The sequence below is a fragment of the Mastacembelus armatus genome, chromosome 15 (assembly GCF_900324485.2).
Source record: "Mastacembelus armatus chromosome 15, fMasArm1.2, whole genome shotgun sequence".
In the NCBI taxonomy this organism is placed as follows: Eukaryota; Metazoa; Chordata; class Actinopteri; order Synbranchiformes; family Mastacembelidae; genus Mastacembelus; species Mastacembelus armatus.
In genome coordinates this window covers 5,925,290-5,944,634 of record NC_046647.1, presented here as the reverse complement: position 1 = coordinate 5,944,634, position 19,345 = coordinate 5,925,290, and the positions used below count along the sequence as shown (strand labels likewise).

General features: G+C 40.2%; 1 protein-coding gene across 5 annotated transcripts in view; it reads left to right on the top strand.

Moving 5' to 3' along the window:
- stk32c (serine/threonine kinase 32C) overlaps positions 1–19,345 on the top strand; it is a 60,367-nt gene that overhangs the window by 23,174 nt on the left and 17,848 nt on the right. For all 5 annotated transcript variants that reach the window (XM_026309140.1, XM_026309138.1, XM_026309142.1 and 2 more), the window contains one exon: positions 14,468–14,619. In XM_026309140.1, the coding sequence (XP_026164925.1) occupies positions 14,468–14,619 (152 nt within the window). The remainder of the gene's footprint in view (positions 1–14,467; positions 14,620–19,345) is intronic.

Genomic DNA, 19,345 nt, shown 5'->3' with positions numbered 1-19,345 from the left:
AATTGATCTTATGAATAACTAACCCCACACAGGTGAAATAAGTCCATCTATCTATAGATCTGATCTGATCTGTCTGCCTATAACACTTATCCTGGAACATCCTGGGTCGTAGCGGACTGGAACCAATCCCAGCTGACATTGGGTGATAGGCGGGGTACACCCTGGACAGATCTCCAGTCTATCACAGGGCTAAGGTGGGAATGTACTGTTATGGTGCAGAATGAATAAGGTGTAGAGCAGCTGACAGCACTACAAATGAATGTTTGTGTACTAAAATACTAGAGGGAGGAATCACAATCTCAAAAAACTTTGCAGAAAAAGAAGTTTCCAACAGGTTAATAATTAAAATTACTGGAATTCTTAAAGTAAAAACTATGACCTGGCCGTGTATGCAGCCTGACTAATGATCTAATGAAACCTTTGAAGCACAATGTAGAGCAGTGGTCTCCAACCCTGGTCCTCAAGAGCTACTCTCCTGCTTGTTTTCCAGATATCCCTGTTCTACCCTCTGCTGATTACCTAGATCAGGTGTGTTCAGCTAATCAGAAACTGGAAGGGCAGGGATAGTTGGAAAAACTGCAGGATAGTAGCTCTCAAGGACCAGGGTTGAAGACCACTGATGTAGAGGAACAAAACATCTACAAGAAAGACCATCTGAAAGAATCATCTGCGTGTGCAGACTGGTATTATCCAGGCAACATAAAATAAGAAAATGAAAGAATGGTAACTCATGAAATTACCTGTTCTCTTAACTTTTTATCTTAGTCGAATATCATTTTTGGTTAACTGTGTTTTCTCCACTGATATACACTGCAAATATGTGCTAGTGCCATGGATGAAATTTGAAAGCATGAGGCCAACATAGATGATGATGTGAGTTGATTTCTTGTCTTTTCTTGCTTGTAGCAGTACGATTCGTTATTTGACATGCTTTGAAACTGACATCAGACAGTCTGATTGCACTCAAGACTTTATTAGACTCAGCTTACACATTGTGACTTAACTGTACATTAAATTTACATATATGTATACTCTGTCTACAGGCAAGCTTTACTGACAGCAACACTTTCATTTGAGAGCTGTTTCAGCTCTAACTGTATATTGCTCATCCTCGCGATGAAAGTTTTGTAGCACTAGGGTTTATTCATATCTCACTCCATGTTACCCAGAATCTGTCACTCTCACTTTTTTCCCCCTTGTCTTGGGGCAAATCAAGTCTCCCTGTCCCTCCCTATCCTCTCCTTTGGATACATCAGGCCTCTTTTCCTCAATTAAATGATTTAAGGGCACGACAATAAAGAAATCATGTGCTGGCAAAGAACTATAATATTATTACTGATAAAATATGGCATAATTATTGTTTAAATGTGTTCTCTGGTGTGTTGCTGCATCTGTTCTCTACTAGTTGGGGCGGGAGCATGATGGTCGGTATGTGATTATTTCCACAGCAGTGGAGGATGAAGCTCATTTGTAACAGGCCGGTTAGAGAGCTGGATGGCCACATACAGCACCTGAGTAAAGATAATTGCCTAATCCCCTGTTGCTCTCTCTGTTGCCTTGCCTTTCCACTATGAGCATCACACTTTGAGTTCCTGTCACTCCATCCCATCAGCCCAAGCTGTACAGAAGACCGCCGTTTCCGCCGCAGGGCTCATTAAGGCTTGAAGAGGGGGTCGGGGGTTATTCTCAAGGGGGGCGTCATTTGCACTGACTGTGGTTTAGTGACAGCTCTTTAATGCCAACAGTCAGATAGACAGATAAACATCTAAATAGAGAGAGGAGATTGAGAAGGGACGGGAATGGAGAGAAACAGCATGAGAGCTCGGCTTCTGATTTCTACATCTTCATGCTCTGCCCCATACGGAGACTTGAGTGGGACTAAAACCCTCATTTGGGATGAGTGTGATGTAAGTAGACAGATAGAAAAACAGAGGAGCTGAACTTAACTTAGAGTGGAATAAAGAAGGCGATGAGGGGAAAAGGAACAGGCTGTGACACCAAGAAGTGCATGGTCTACACCTGCAGGAGTGTATCATTCTACACCTCTGTAGCTTGCATGATACAGAATAATTTTGCTCATACTTTTATTGGATGGACAGATTTAGAATCCAGGAAAAATAGGCCATTTGGAGGCGGTAATATTACCATTGCTGCCAACAAAATACAATATACATGCTAGATAATGAGAATGGCACCAATGCCATGTGAGCCAGAAAGCTATCATGATCTCTAAAAATGTGCAGTGCAGCTTATTTCATCCATGTCCGAGTGTACCAAACCTGTTTTTGTACACAGATATAAATGCACACATTAATGATGAGCTATGTAGCACGAGTATTGCAGCATTTCCACTAATAAAGGGGTTAAGTTCTTGCTTGTATTCATTATCATTCCAACCACTCTTCCCCAGAGAATACCATTAATTCCAGTATTCACATATACTGTGTCATTATTTAACTTCACTGCCTGTGTTAGCCAGAAACAGAAGAGTTTTGCTCCACCTCCACATTTTTAATATCTGTGCAGCTCCGTGGAGAATGAATTGCAAAACTGTGACAGTATCCAGCATTTTTCTAAAGATGGGTCTGATTTAATTCTGATTGAGAAATAAGATAAAATGACTCTTAATTGGCCTTAAAAGTTCAGATGAGAATTTCATCAATTCATAAACTCTGTGCCTTTTCATCATCAGTGTAGTTGCCTTGGGCTGGACATCAGAGACAAGATAAAATATTTGATTTGCAGCCTTTGAAGATGCTTTAACACAACTTCATTTGGCCAGTATTAACAACTGCTATGTAGAAAGGATTTCAGTTGTCTGTTAGCAACCTTGCCTAAAAGTGATTGACCTGAAGCTGTGTGGATTATTGTATACATGGAGCTCTACATCTGAAATGTTTAGGAGGTGGAGCACTTTCTTTTAGCTTTTCCAAAGCCAAACTAACAAGAGTAAAATGGTAAGGAATTGTCCTAGGCCTTTTCATATCAACTAACTACATCAGTCTCTGGAGTCTAGCATATCCACTGTTAGCAGGGCTAACGTTAGAAGCTCTCACCTGGTCTTTGTTGGATTTGAGGACTTTTACTAACTTACCCCAACTAACTTTACATGAGATATGGTTACGTATACAAAACATCCCAGTTCATCATGTTAAAAGACAATAAAGACAATGCTGTGTTCTTCAGGTGAAAGGCAGGGCTACACCCTGGACAGGTCATTGACTGGTGAGGGTGCTAATGTCTTGCCTTCGGCATGAAGCTTCAGTTTTATTTTATGTTGATACAAGTGATAAAATCTGTTAAGATCTGTTTATTGTTTTAAACATGATGAAGGTCAACTAGAAATGTTTAAATAGTTTAAAATCAAGGAACGTTTCACTAAATTCTTCATATTTCAAATGGTAGTGCTGAGTCTGGCTTTTAGAAGACCATTATTACTGTACGCTACATACAGTATGTGCCATGTGATAGCAGAAAGCTTGACAGTAAGGAGTCAGGGCTTAGCTTAGCTGGGGTCTTAGAATCAATCCACTAACTGTGAAAGCTAAGTGCTCATATATTTGAGAGAGCAAATATATGTATGTCCACATTGTAGTTGGTCCCAAAGGGATATGAAAAGAGGAATGAATGATGTTTCCTTTATTGGAGATTCAGGGATTGAAACCTCCAAACAGACCAAGGTCACAGCTGCAAGTTACATAAAAATACCATACCAAATCCCTATCGTTAACAAGACAGGTATCAATGTGTCAATCATTATAATGATTAGTTTTAACCCCTACTAATATTTTTAGGCCATAATTTTTGCAGAAGACATGGTGTATTATATGGTGTCTGTATAAAACCTTGAGTCATGTAACAACATTTATTTCCATCATCTTGATATAGAAGAAAATATCAGAGACAGCCTCCACATTATATTATGCTGATGAATATGTATGAGACATTTCACCTTTAATGAAACATGCACTTACACATCTAACACATTCAGTAAACCTGAAGAGCCTTCAGGCAATTTTTGTTCATCTTTACTCTCCTTTACATTCGGTGATGCATGTTGCACCCTTACGTTTTCCCACTCATGTGTGTGTGTGTGTGTATATATATATATATATATATTATATATATATATATATATACACTGTATATATAGTCAGACCTGATACTGACTATATTAAAATGACTGGGCATCTTATATCTAAATCTAAAATGACTGGTTATGATGAGACCAATACACACTAAATGTTAGTGTTTTATTAGTACATCCAGTCCACTGACTGTAACTGTTATACAGTGTTCAGCACTGGTATCCGATAGGTACTAAATGAGAATCAAGAGAGAAAGAATTCTGGTGCATCTCTGTTATTAGTCATTTGGTTTAAACATGGAGCAATCCCTTGGACTGTTTTGGCTTTTCCTTTCCCTTAGTGATACCAAATCCCTGTATCGTTTTCACTGATTGTCAGAAGAGACTTCAGGGCTTTAGGGATGAAATAACTCAGGCTATTAGAGGAATGTGTTTTTATGTGTGTTTGAAGTTCTGATGTTCTTGCACTGGGTCAACATATACTGTAAAGTTGTTTGCATTTATCTGTGCTGAGGATGATTCTTTTGTGCAGGAAACACCTGCCCTTTTTTGTAATATAAATCCTCATTTTGCCCAGCTTAGACTCTCTGAAGTCTGCTTATGTCTGCTGTGATAGTGCATCCTGGAGCTGTGCAAATATACGGCCAAACTCCATAAACACTTTCATTTTCTGCAGGCTGACAGCAGTCGCCGTGGAGCAGAAGACATCCAGTGGAATGAACTAAATGAAAGAGCAAATTATTCCCTCTTCTCCCTGGATGACATGTTCATCAGACCCTGAAAGTGCGTTTGCCTCGCTTGCCTCTCTCACAGCGCTCTTTCCTAAATGCAGCATTGGCATTGAGTGTGTGTGTGTGTGTGTGTGTGTGTGTGTTTGAATGTGTGTGAGTGAGCATACATATGTGTTTGCATGCTTTTAAGTTGTGCTGTACTTACATAACTCTTTTCAGTCACTGGTCGGTGATGGTGAGCTTAAAACCATTGTATACTGACAGCAAACACATGCAGTAACTTAATTGGAAGGAATAATGGGTGTCAGCTCTTAATGTACAGTATATTTCCTCTTATCTTAAGAGCAGAGATGCAAGCATCTCTCTCTCTCTCTCTCACTCCTTCTTCTTCCCCTTAGGCAGTGGTCTTCTATCTGTTCGTGTTTCCCCATGTGTCTCAATCAGAGGCTTCTGGCCGACTTGGCACTTACCTGACCTAGAAAACAGAAAATCTGCAGCTTCCTGACTGAGCCCACTAAATTTAACACCCAACCTTTTTCTCCTCTCTGCAATCCTTGCTATCCCAAGGGCTTAAGACCCTCTGACAACAATTGATAGGACTGCTAACTATAGTTGGTGGATGAGGAGGAGGAAGAAGGCAGATTGTAAAGGTGAACAACATAGGGCCATTTCTGTGATTGAACAATGACAATCTGCTTTGAAGCACAACATGAAAGAACCTTTTTTTCCTGTGACCGAGTGATATATTAGATAATAAGCATTTAATTATTGCATGTGTTCAAGGAGCATGGTGACATTGAGATTAACCAGAGGTAGGTCTGTGTAGACATAGAAGAGCTGGAGGCTGAGGCAAAATTTTGGGCTGCAGAACTAGATCAGTGTATTTTTAACACATGAAAGATTTAGAGCAGCAGAAAGTGAATTGAGCTTTTAGTTTTTATTTGTTGAGGCTCCCCAGCCTAGAGGCCAGGCACACAAGGACAGAACCTTAGGATATCAGCATACTGCCTGATACTTCATGAAGGTGGCTGTCCCAGTACCTTGTGTCAGCCTTGAGATCTCAGAATCCCTGTCTGATTGTGACGAATGATGTTGTGGTACATGTAACTGGCTAATCTATGGACTTCAGCTGTAGTTTTCCTGCTCTGACATGTCAACGTGGCTTCTGTGGGGAAAAAAAGGCCTATGTGATCTTCAAATATTTGTTTTTTTTTTTGGTAAGAAGTCATCATACACTTGATTGAGTTTTAGGCAGATTTAGTTTATTTATTTAAAGATTGCATTTTGCACTATCATCTGCAACAAAGGATGAAATTTAAACAACACATACACACATTTCTGCCTTAGTCAGGGTAACAAAGGGATCTACATTTTGTTTTCAGTGTGTGAGCACATTTAAGTGTGCACCCAATACTGTTTAAAGCCATGCACTGATACAATGACAGCTATGACTGTTATTATGACTGTTGTTAAAATCAGGCAATATTATAACTGAGCGTCTGAGAGTCAAAACTCAAAATGTGTTGACTTATTTTTAATGCTTTTTAAGACTCCAAAAACATGACAACCAAAAATCCATAAGACAGGCTCTTATGACAGCTATGTATTAGCACATCACCCACCTCTTATTAGATACCATACATCATCTTGTAGTACCTCTAAAATCATCATGAGCCTCTAGTGGTGCTGGTGCCAAGGTTTACAACTACTGCCTTTACTTTAGGTTCAACTGCTTCTCTGTGTCATGTCAGCATCCAATAACAATAACACTCAAACCTGTTAGCTGATATTCTGCTTAACTGTGAGATACTTCTTTAAGATATATATATTCTAAAAATCCATGTGTGGGAGTCTAGCAGTACATAGAATATATTATCTCCTCTCTGATAGATGACACACATCATTAAAGGATGATAATGAACTTTCTAGTTTCCTATTTTAGTATACTTTAATGCTCATGCCCATAGGCCTGTCACTGCTCCAGCATTACCCACGCCTCATAAATCTGGCAGCAGTAAACTCAATTGTTATGTATCCCTCAGTTATTGAAAAAGTCTGTATTAGGACTATTGATGCCTCCAGTCCACTGAAAATTTTAATGGAACTGAAAGAGAAAGCACTTTGGTTTGGTTTAATTAAGCTAAGCAGAGGAATTACCTGTATGACCTAATAATTGGTATGCTGATGTGCTGGTACTTTCAAAAACAATTTCTCCTATTCCACCAAAATAGGATTGCCCTGTGGAATCATTATCCAGTGACCTCTCAAATGAACATCATCCACCCATTCAACGACCAAGTAAAAAAGGCTGAAGAGCTGGACAGTGTATCTCAGTGGACTGTGTAATTAGTCTCATGATCTGCAGTAGATAGGTCATAGTAGCAGATAGGTCAAACTGAGTCTGAGTGGAATATTTTCAGTAAATTGAGGAGGAATTTTGAAATGGTTATAGTTAGAGATGTAATGTATTATAGTTTTTGTATACTTATAATTACTGTTGAACACTTCCCCTCTCAGTGTGATCATTCAAAGGATGTTAATGTGATATTTCTTGAGATAGACAGCTTCACAGTAGACACTGATTTACTTGGTTACACTAATGCGCAGTATGTTCTGCTCTGAGCCCGTCGTAAGTTAATGCCATGCATACCTTTACACCGAAAATGGGCTTTTTGAACTTTTGCATGGCTGTGGTGACGTCAGGTCATATTAGTTAAATGTGGATGTGTGCTCCTGGTTTTGAAACAGTATGATAAACTGTGTGAACAGATTAGGACCTGAGTGTACTTTAGCCACTAATAGCAGCTGGAATGAAAAAAATGGAAACAAAAAACTGACAGTCCACAAAAGGTCGGCAGCTTCCAATATCAACATCAATCACATCACCTTTACCGTTTCACTAGGCTGTATGCGATCTGCTTAATTTACTTTGCAGTGTCCGATGGTCTGTTGCATATGAAATCCAGAATTATTAATGAATTACTGTTGCCTTTTTAAAGGATTGTTGCTGCTTTAAAATCAGAGTTTACACGTAGCTGTTCCCATCACATACAAATGCATTGTTATTCTGTAATTGCATCTTGCATTGCCTCATTAGGGATCCTCAAAAGTTTTTAGGACATAGGGGCGAGTAACTGTGGTGGCTTTATTTAGAACGGTAGATGTTTTAATGTGTTGTTCAGTCGCAGGAATATGTCTTCCTGCCTGCCATGTGCCCCTAAATGACCCCATGGAGATTAACTGCAAGAAACAGTTGCTGAGCTCCTCATTATCAGTGCCATTCTCGTTTCTTAGCCCTGATTAAATAATGATTGTGCTGCCGAAAAACAAAGTTACTTTCATGCTTCAGAGCTCAAACCTATTAAATGTGGGCATCAGAGCTGCTGTGATGCAAAGCAGGGTTTCTTTAGGTTCCTGTCTTTGAGAATGAGAAAAGCAGGTGCACTCATCTGTATCATTCCTTCATCTGCATTGTTGCTGCCTTTAAATTCCTCCACATCCTATGACTCTGGACCTCTAAAATGTCCACAGAGAAATCTGTAGTTTAGGTCCACCCTTTATGTTTGTTCTGCGTGTGTACCTCTGTCTGACAACCTCTAAAAAGCTTTCTGTAAGGAAGATAAACAGGTGCTATGTGCAGCTGGTGGTTAGAGATTTCAGCCAATGTTGTGACAGGGTCCTCACCCGAAGCCACTGCTGTCGTCCTGTCGGCTGCTTGGACGCATGGAGTCTAGAGCCAAGTCTATGAATGGCCTTTTTGCTTCAATTATATTTGCTCATTAACTGAAACGCCATTCAGGTTCTTGTTGCCTGGGACTGGAGCAGCAGACAGCTGCAGTGCTGAAGTCATTGTCACCTGGGCAGTAACAGTGAGTTTTACTCACAAGCTGTATGTAAATACAGCTGGTGTAAAGCTCGTGTGCTCTCAGTGTTTCTCCTCAAACAAGGCCCCATTTGAATTCAGATGGGTGTATTCAATAAGTAAATACAGCTGCTGACATCCTTTGTTTTTTATGTTTGTGTGTATTGTCAACAAATCCCAAAGTCTGATATCTTATTCTGCTGTACCACTGTTGTTTGAACGCTATTAAAAAGCATGAGTGAGCTTCACCGTTTTTGAGTTGATCCCACATACACGGTCCTGCTGTCATTGATACGCACTACTGAACCAAAGATAGTCTCCAACAAATGCACTGATCACTCCTGTTCAATGAACGTTTGCCTTTAAAAAAAAACTACATTACTCACCTGCTTCAGGAATTTATCTCAGGTATTTGAACCAATGAGGTCGGGGCTGAGACCCATGGACAGCGTGTGTTTTGACCCACCTCTTTTTATGTAAATTTTCAGTTTGCACATAAAGAAAACCCAAGTGGAATTGCCAACAAAATCCTAAAATACAAGAACTATGAAGCAAAATGTGGCAGAGTGAAATGGAAATAAGTAAATGAATCATGATATTTCTATGAAGAAGTTAACATAAACAACAGTGTTTGTCTATATTTAAATGCAGGATAAATTGTGAGACATGCTTTATGCAGCGTAATGTGTCATCAAGAGTTGAATCGGGAGCCAATGCTGATATCTAACCAAGTCCAGTGGCCTGAGCCTGAGCTCCTTTTCTTGGATGACTCATGCTGGCTTTAGGCTAGAAAAACCAGTCTGGTCTGGTGACTGTGCCTCTTTATTACCCAGTTCTTTCCCCAGATGCACCATCCTTGGACCTCAAGCTTTCATCCTACCTGTTCAAAATCAAAATGACCTTTATCTCTGACAAATATTAGAGGGCCTTCCTAAATTAGAATTTAACAATAAAAACCTCAACAGCTTTGTAATACCAGGTTGGCTCATGCTTCATTATGAGGACTTCAGTGTCCATTAGTGCTCAGGGAGAACTGGTCTCAGAAGCCATCACTCTGTCGATGCTTCAGTCCTGAGCCGGTACATCACAGCAATAACAGGAATCTTCCGTCTCAGCTGACTTCAGTCTGGGGGAAAATGCCTCTATTCATATGGAAATAGATTGCAAAACATTATGCCTCACACCTCTCGTCTCAAAAAACTTTTTTCTGCTCCATATGAAACTGGTCTAATGCACTGAAGTGCTAATATGCTCTGTGAATATATGAGTAAATCCCTCTTAAAAGTCACTCTGCTGACCGTCTCCTGAGGATTTCAGGTAAGACCGAGATGACAGACAGTGTATCTGATTGGCTGAGGGAATTTGGCGATTCACGTTCTACACAGCTGCCACAACCATTAGTCTCTAACAATAAACATTCTGTGGATACAAAGAATATGGTCAACAGAAAAACATGTATGCGGTCTGGCAGTATACAGTGAACTAAGGGACCATGCACAGATGACTTGAGGGACTGTGACATTAATTGAAAGCAGAGCAGCGAGTTACTTATGAAGATTCTCCAGGTGGCTGGTTAATGTGCTTGGTAAATGCTTTTAGCTGCTTTCCTCAACTCTTTCTCTGTGTGCCTTTATCAGCTCTTTTTAGACTTACAGCCATTGAAATGCCAACAGTGGTTCATGTATATTCATTTTGGGGAGCCACAATCATCAGTTTTACTCTGCTAAACACTAAGCCTTGAGCTCAAAGACACTGTTAATGCTATGTGATGAAATCAGAAATATACAGCTCTGAGCATGGGCAGAAATACCTCAAGATAAAAAAGCTAATTACTGAAAACATATTTTAATGCAACCACAGTAAAATTTCAAAAGATTATAAAGAAAGGGAAGATGAAGGTCGGTACCTATTGAAAGTCTAACACCTTACATGTACTGAACATTGCATGTTAACTTTTCTAAATTATACAATTTGGATCTTGGATTTTTTGCATATATTTATTTTCTGAAAATTAATTTCAGTGTGCTTTAATTTGAAGATTAAAATAATGTTTTTAAGTTGCATTAGTAATGGAGTAGTGATTTGTTAACACTCTGCTTCTGAGTTAACAGGGGTTTGCACCAGTAATAGAAAATAAATGTCCACTGAGTGCTGTACTATATGTGCAGACATAATCTCTAGTTGTCCAGAGATCTGTTTTTTTCATATTCTCATATTGAGTCCTCTGTCTCTGCTTATTTCCCACACAATATCACCGTAAAAATCTCCAAAACCCAGAGCAAATCTTTTGCCCATGTGATGCTGACATGGAAAATTGCTACAGAAGCAGCAGATGACAAATGAAAAGGTGTAGAAGACATTTTGGGGTTTTGTTTGCGAGTCTTAAATCAGTGTGCTTAGTCTACCTTCTAGCACAGTGCAGATGGTACAGGCTGGCCTGGCTGATAGTAAAGAGAAACTGGGTCTGTGTTGAGGTCGATGGGCGAGATGGAAAAAGGGAGGGCCTGGAGCTATATGTGCTATCATGCTGAAGGCTGTAAAAACTCTAACAAAGAGGTATAGGGTATGGTTGAACTGATACGGGAGGTTGAAATCCAATAGCGGGATTTTTCAATTTACATTGGCAAAATAACTATTTTCTGCACTTTTTAAAAAATTGAAAACATGTTGAATATACAGTTGGAAATAAAATATGTTTGGCTGTTCCCTCAGAATCATGCATTTTATTTACAGGCATAAGAGCTGTCATCTGTGTTAGTACCTAAACAGATACCTAATGTTTGTACTGAAAATGCCAAAGTCTTATTATTGACTCTAAAACTGTTACACAGAAATCGACTCATTGTATAGTACTGACTAAATACTATCCTAAAATAGGCTTCAGGGTAACATTAACCTCAATTGTGATCACCACATTTGTTGCTAAAGAGACTCACTAAGTGCACACAGAAGGTGTGCTGAGTTTACAGATGGGGTTAAAGGTAATGTTGGCCACTCTGGGCTGCTCTTGCTGGATTTGGCGACACCAGCTATCCCAGGTAGTGTCAAGCAGGATATTTTTACATTTGCCAAACACATCAGTTAGCCTTCCTTCTTAACACCCAATGCGATGCTATGGAGCTAATGTAATTATTTAGCTATGGCCGATATACTCTGTTGGTGACTGCCGCCAAATTGAAGGGTCAACATATCTGCTACTTTTATCTACTTCTGTACTAAATCAAGAACTAGTAATGTTATAGGAATTACTGTGAATTTGCAGTGTAAAATCTGCCACTGATCATTACAGAAGTCAGCATTGTGGTGCAGTGGGTAGCACTGTTGCCTCAGGCCAAGAAGGTTCTAGGTAGAAATCCTGATTAACCTGGGTCTTTTCTGTGTGGACTGTCATCCCTGTGTCTGTGTGGGTTTTCTGTTATATGGTTTCCTCCCACAGTCCAAACACATGCAGGTTGGAGTTAGGTTAATTGGTGAGTCTAGATTACCTGTAAGTTTGAATCTGAGTGTGATGTTTTGTCTGTCTCAAGGTGTCAGCTCCTTGACAGACTGGTGATCTGTCCAGGGTGGACCCTGAGTCTCACCTGACATCAGCTGGGACTGACTCCAGCTTCTTTGTGACCCTGGATAGCTTGAACATGTGGTAGATAATGGATGGACGGATCATTGCAGACTGCATATTTGGCATATGACAACTGAAAGCTTTTCAGCATAACAAATGAAACAAGTGGAGACAGGGCTTAACCAAGGGTCAATTTAGGCAGCTCGTATACATTGTTAGCCAGGATCATCAGATACTTTATGAAGGAGAAGGAACCAGTGTGAAGAATTTCAGCTGTGATGAGCTAATACTAGTGACAGTGATAAATCTGAGCTTAGAGAAGATCCAGGTGGAGGAACATGGAGAGACAGCTAAGACTGACCTGGTGCTCATTTAAGTTCTGTGCTTGAGGAGAAACCATGAGTACAATTAAATTAGAATTACAATTAAAGAGATGGTGGTCTTCCTGTCAGCGAAGACAGATTGTACATGTAGCACGTCATTTAACTTAGTGATTATTCTTTGCAATGGAAAAATCACTGATTTCTTAAGCTTTATCATAACCAATGATAGTGTTTTTAATGCAGAGGTAATCTGAATACAGCAGAATTGCATTTCAAAGTATTTAGTAATAACTGAAGAGGGTATTACCACAATTCATGAAAAATGTTAAACCTTCCATCTGCACAAAAACTAATTTGCAATAAAACAAGGGAGATGGTCTCTTCCCTGTGGTGTCTGTTGTTTTGTAAGACTTACACAGCAAACAAATGAGAAAATGACTAGCTGAGATGGGTGTTTTGCAGTACATCAGGGCTAGAGCGCTGTGCAAAACAGCCATCTGTCTGACTCCAGCTATAATGAGGAGACCTGGTGGACAGTTCAGTCCATCTAAGGCCTTCTGCCCATAAGAGAAATAGCAGGAGGTTGTTTAGTCCTTTAATGCTTCATAGGGTGGTCAAGTGTATCACTCAGAGCCTTGCTGGGCACATTTAAGGGTCAAGACAGCTGTTTGAGTGTTCCCTAGATACTTTGACAGTGAGTGATGATGTCAGTCTTCTGTCTTTTCACTTTCACTCTGTTGACATGCACACAAGGAGGCGGGTTAGGAAAATCTAGTTAAGGAGGAAAATCAGAGAGCAGGTTTACATGCAGGTGGCTTGTAATCAGATTCCACCCCAATCTCCTACCTTGGTATTAAAGCAAGGCAGGCATATTTTAAGGATTAGTAATGATGTTTCATGCTGCACTTCTGCCCCACTGATACTGATACATAAAAACATATATAATTCAAGAGCCCTAGGTTCTTGTTTACATGATATTGGAAAGGTCATGATAAAGGCTTAACAAAATCTTGTACAGTGTTAGTCATTGTGCATTTGAAGTTACTGTAAATGTGTATGTTCCTATTTTCTCTCCACTTCGGTGTTTTACTGACAGTGTTGAGCATGGCAGTCTGTCTCTTTTAATACAATAATTTCATGCCCTATGTATTCTACTTCAGATTTTTTTTCCTTCTCTACTTTTTAGCCTAATAATTGTATTTTTATATGAAAAGCAGAAGTCAAGAGTGTTTCATAATATCAAGAATGAAACACAGAAAGACATAAAATTCAGATAATATATAAATAAATACACTAAAATCACAATAGCTGAAGTATTTGAAGGTAATACAAACAACAGAATGAGTGAGCATAGACCGTAAAAACGGAAATCACAGTTTTTGTGCAAAGCAGGACATGGAGCAGATCCACGATCTGTGATGATTGCAGCTGGATGGTAATGTTACTGTAATGATTCTGACCTCTCTGGAGTCCCATCCTGCTCCTGACCTTTTCCAGCCACTTCCTGACAAAACCGCAAAACTTGTGATAAATAAATAATGAGGTTATTTGTTTGGAAGTGCATTATGAGGTAAGGTAAGGTATCCAACACAACGCTCGCATTAATCAACAGCTAGAAGGTGCTTTGAAAACAAATTGCGGATTGAGTCTTCTGTCTGCTTGTAAGTTGTAAATTTGTGGAGCTGAAGAACAGGGGTCTAATTCTCTTCCCCTGCCAGTACACATCTACAGTTAGATGTGCGTTAAGTATATATGTGTTTATTTGCTCTTATATAAGTCCATATGCAAACTTTATGCATGTATGTTTATCTTTTACTAATATGTATAATGTCTTTCTCTCTGTCTCCCCTTATTTCTTTCTTTTTCTCCCCCTCCTTTTCTCCATCCTGTTTTTGTTTGCTGCAGGTATGCATTGTGCAAAAGAGAGACACGGAGAAGATGTACGCCATGAAGTACATGAACAAACAGCAGTGCATAGAGAGAGATGAGGTCCGAAATGTCTTTAGAGAGCTTGAGATCCTACAGGAAATTGAACATGTTTTTTTAGTAAATCTCTGGTGACTATCCTATGTTTTTACACTTTCAGTGTGGTCTGCTCTGCCTGTGTTGTCGCCTGCTTTTGTCTGTGACTTTTGACTCTGCATTTTCTATATTTATTGTATGAACTCAATACAGTAGTGCATGCTCACTATTACGGTCATTTTGGCCGCTAAAATTGCTGTATGTTTTGTGAATATTGTGTTCCCGGTGTTGGTTTTGTTAAAAGCTTGAAACAGCTATTAGTTTAAGAAACAGTTTACACAGAGAGATATTTAGAGGTATTAATTTTGACTCTGAGCCCATGAACCACACATTTGATAATTACTGTGGTTTGAAATGACCTTACTCTTCCCTTGAGTCTGATATGTGGGTGAATGGAGGCTGCTTTCATTATTCACCGCTCATCTCCAAGCGGGACACATTTCTAAATGTAATTGGGACCTGGCACGGCATTCACGGCATATTACAGAGAGCACTTTACTCCTCTGTAATTGGTAGAATGATATTGCACATGCCTATCTTCTCTAAGCAATCACTACTAGAATATTTCATTTTTCATGCATTTCATGATGGATTGATTAAGTGTAGATAGTGAGTAGATGGTTCAAGAGCTGTGAATGGTTTAAGTTTGATTTACAAGATATTTCTGCCTGCTAGAGAAGCCACTCTACGAGAACCAACTCAGAGCATTTTAATGAGCGTACAGTAGTAGGCCTGTGTATTTTTTATAGTATAATTCCCTGCAGGAGTTTATTGCTGCCAAAGCCTTCTGTGTTCTAGTTTTCCATGCCCCGTGCTGTGCTGCTTGGTTTCTCTTATACTCTGCATCCAGCACTATTTCCAATGCCTTTTAGTGATGAAGATAAACTGTATCATTGCAGCTAGATGGGAATGACAAGTTTCACACTTCACACCTCCTCACTCTCTCAATTCAGCTTCACTGTGATGCTCCAAAAAGGGCCTGTCCATCTCGCTTGGTGCACACAGAAAACACGATCTCGGCCAGCTTCCCTCGTAATGGTCCCGCACTCAGCAATTAGTCTTAATCTGCATAATCATGTACTTTTGTGTGGGACCATTGTCACTGACATTTGTAATTCTATGGCTCATTTACATCTATAAAATAACAATGAGGATAGATAATCTCATTACCATTAAAGGCTCAATTCCATAAAACATATTCTCTATGTCTAGTGATGAAACGTTTCTGTTTTATTTTCCAAGGATTTGAGATGTCGTCTTCTGAGATTTCTGACTCCACACTAATGCAACACATCTAATTTCACTCTGTCACTGATGATCACAGCATTGAAACATGACTGATTGAAAAATGAAAAATTAAACAGTGACTGCTCTCAGTTTGTCCATAGGAGGAGTAGCTTAAAACTGTACCAGCAACAGTTCTTAGTGAGAACTTTAAATTTGTTCATAGTAATAGGGGATTTTTTTCTGGAGATAAACATTGCTATCAAATATTTTTTCTCAATGTTGCAAGCACCACAAACAAAATTTCATACACTGTGATTGCAATGGACAGTGGCAGAAATCCCTGAGATCTGAAAACCTGGACTAATAAAACCAGAGCCCTCAGCATGTTTGAGCCCAGCCACCCAACGAATGTATGTTAAACCACCACCTTAAAACTTGCACTGACGGTTATTCAGCTCTAAGACTGTTTGTAAATTGTGCAGGTCCCAAAGTCCAATTTTATTATATTTTTTGTCATGGTAGCAGTGAGAACTAAGCAGTGCCCTCTTCCCTCATGCTGCTCAGATCTTGCCTGCTTGTATTTGACTGGCCCTCTTGAAAAGCGTAGGGAAGCTGTCACATTTGCATAACAAATAATGCATCATAGTCTGGGGTGAAGGCAGCGGCACATTCTCAACAGGCTGTTGCCATAGCCATCAGACTATGTGATAAGAGAGAGATAGCACATAAAACCAGCTGTGTGATAATGTGTGGATGCATCTGTTACTGTTGGTGTAGCACACACAGACCTTGAACTTGGGCAGCTGTGTTGATGTTTTTGAAATGTTGCTGTCAGACTAGTCTCCAGCAAAACCACCAGAAAGAAGTACCAAATTAGTTTTTGGGTTAACTTTATTCCAGAACACTCTTAGTTACCCCCTTTATGCAAAAATACACTCAGAAGCTGATCAAAAATACTGCTGCTGTTACTTGGCTGATTAATGCAGGGCTACATTAAGAATGTGGGGACTAAAGGCTTTCACTGTGCACAGAAGTGTCAAATATTTGACAAGGTTTGGGTTTTTTTCCCCTCAAGCTGGAGGAAGAAGACCCTAGTTAGACATTAAAGACATCAGTTTATAGCTTTATAGCTTGTTTGTTAAGTCTGCCTTAATTTATACGGGCACTTTATGAGCATCAATAGGTGACAGTGTTATTACATAATATACCTGTATTGCAATGAACTGTGCTCCATTTAGCTGCTGCTTGAGGCCGCACCTTGGCCGAGCAGCTAAAGAGACAGGACTGGTGAGAATTTGTCTCCTTTACTGTATAACAACCAGGATTCTAATTGGTGAGTACACCGTTTACCCAGTTCCCTGTAGATTAGACAGTTGTAAGTATCCGTAGATTCATCAAAGAGTGTTACAAGTATTGACTCTTGGCATTTGGGCATTTAGAACTTTATTAACAGAGGTGCAGCAGACCAGCAGGGGTTTTGGGGAATTGCCTATTTTCAAAAGCAAAAAGCAAACAAAAAAAAATCCATGCAGCTCACGAGAAATGAAAACTTTGATCAAGCTTCATAGGAGTTTTTTTTTTTTTTTTATTGATACAGAGCCAGGAGGGAACCTAAGACACAGTCAGGCAGAGTCAGAGAGAATACAGGAAAACACACCAAACAGCTGTCAGAGGCAGTAATGATTCCAGCAATCGCCGGAAGGGAGAGGCTGCACAAGACAGCACATAGAAAGTTTGGCATTGATTTGCTTTGTCAAAAAAAAAGACACATACAGATTAGGAGGATTTGTAAGGTCTTCCTTCAGCTCTTGCCTACACACACAGACACACTTTCTGTCTTGAAGCAAGGTTTTGTTTCCAGCGGGACATCCTGAAATGTGCTGTGCTTTTGAACAGCTTCATCCATATTTTTCAGAGGAAATTCATTAGGAAGCAACCTTGTGAGAGCCCACACTGAGTCCCATCAGCTGGGTAAAGGCAACTTTAAGCTGTGCAGATGTCAAGTACACAGCCCACAGTAATTGCTTCAACCCATCACTCACTGCATATATATGATGTGTAGGAGTGGAGGCTACACTGAATGGATTATCTTAAGGGAAGAAAAATTATCTATCATCTGCTACACACATAAAATCCCCACAAATCCTTGAGCTGACAACTTCTTTCCCTCCCATATGTCTCAAACCCCAAACTACAGGGGTCACCTCCCCCCAATCAAGGTGTGGAGAGTAAGCAGCAGAATTTGAGCCCCTGGTCTACAGGGTATAGTACAGCATTATAAAAGCAACATTTCTCCTCAAGAAGAGTATCACAATAGATCACTCTCACACACCATCGCCCGTCCTCCCTGAGGGCTCTGAGATGCAGCAGTGAATCAGGACCAAACGGGCGCTGCCACAGTGCTACTTAAAGCAGAGTCACAGGGTGGTGAGGGTAGCTAGGGCTGTCACAGCTACTGTCGTCAGAGAGGTGGCGCTTTAAACATATAGTCCCTTTGGATTTTGTAAAAGGATTTTAAAGTTTGCAAAACCAAACCAGGAGGATCAGCACATGGTGCTCTCTTCCCCTTTTCTGTCCCTTCATCAGGGTCAGAAAGCAAGCAAGAGCAGTGGGGAGGATGGATAAGTCTTGTCCTGTTCAGCCTCCATTAGGAATATTGATTTCAGGCCAGGATGGAACAAGACCTTGAGAGCCTGTGGAACAAATTAGCCAGTCAGCAGTTGTAACAAGCCCTGTGAGGGGGCTTAGCCTTAAACCATTCTCATAGAAGGGGTAATATTGGGTCATTTCCAATAGCACTGGAGTTTTTGGCTCTCTAATATAGCATTGTGTACCCACAGATCATCTGGCCCTGGACTTGCTTGAAGGACTTAGGACTGTTACTGAAACTGTCACGTGCTACTTTTAAAAAACTTTTATAGGACATGGCTTTTAAAGTGCACCTTGTGAAATCAGGCCAGCGGAGGTGTTATATCTTAAGGCGACTGGTTGGAGGCCACTGAGAGGAGAGGCAGCGTTCACTCACACCAATGTTGCAGGAATCCTCAGTGTGTGAGTGTCTTGTGATTGAGTCACAAGCCAGTCAGCCCATCTCTATTACCAACTTTATGTAGGCCATTGAAACTTTGCAGACCAAGTTGAGCCAACAGTATCACAGGTTCTTGTTTCTCTTTTGCTTTTTTCCTCAAAACTGCTATTTCCCTCCCCCATCCCTACCTCCCTGGGCTCATTTGTCATTGTGGCCTGATTATTTCAGCCTGTTCCTTGTACTCCTTCCAGCCGACTAACCTTCCATTCTTAGTCGCGGTGACTGTCGCAGCCAAGTCCTGTCCCTGGCCTTTCCACATGGCCTTCTCCTGGGTTTGGACAGTAACAGCTTGCCCCAGACCCCCCATTCCTAAAAGGCGTTAATTCACACTCATGGGTGTGACCTGCAACTCCTCTGTGCTTATTGTAAAGCACCACTCAAAGAGTATTGGGCTCATTTTTCAGTATGAAGGCAGTGTACTTTTTTGCAATGACAGGAAAAGCTGT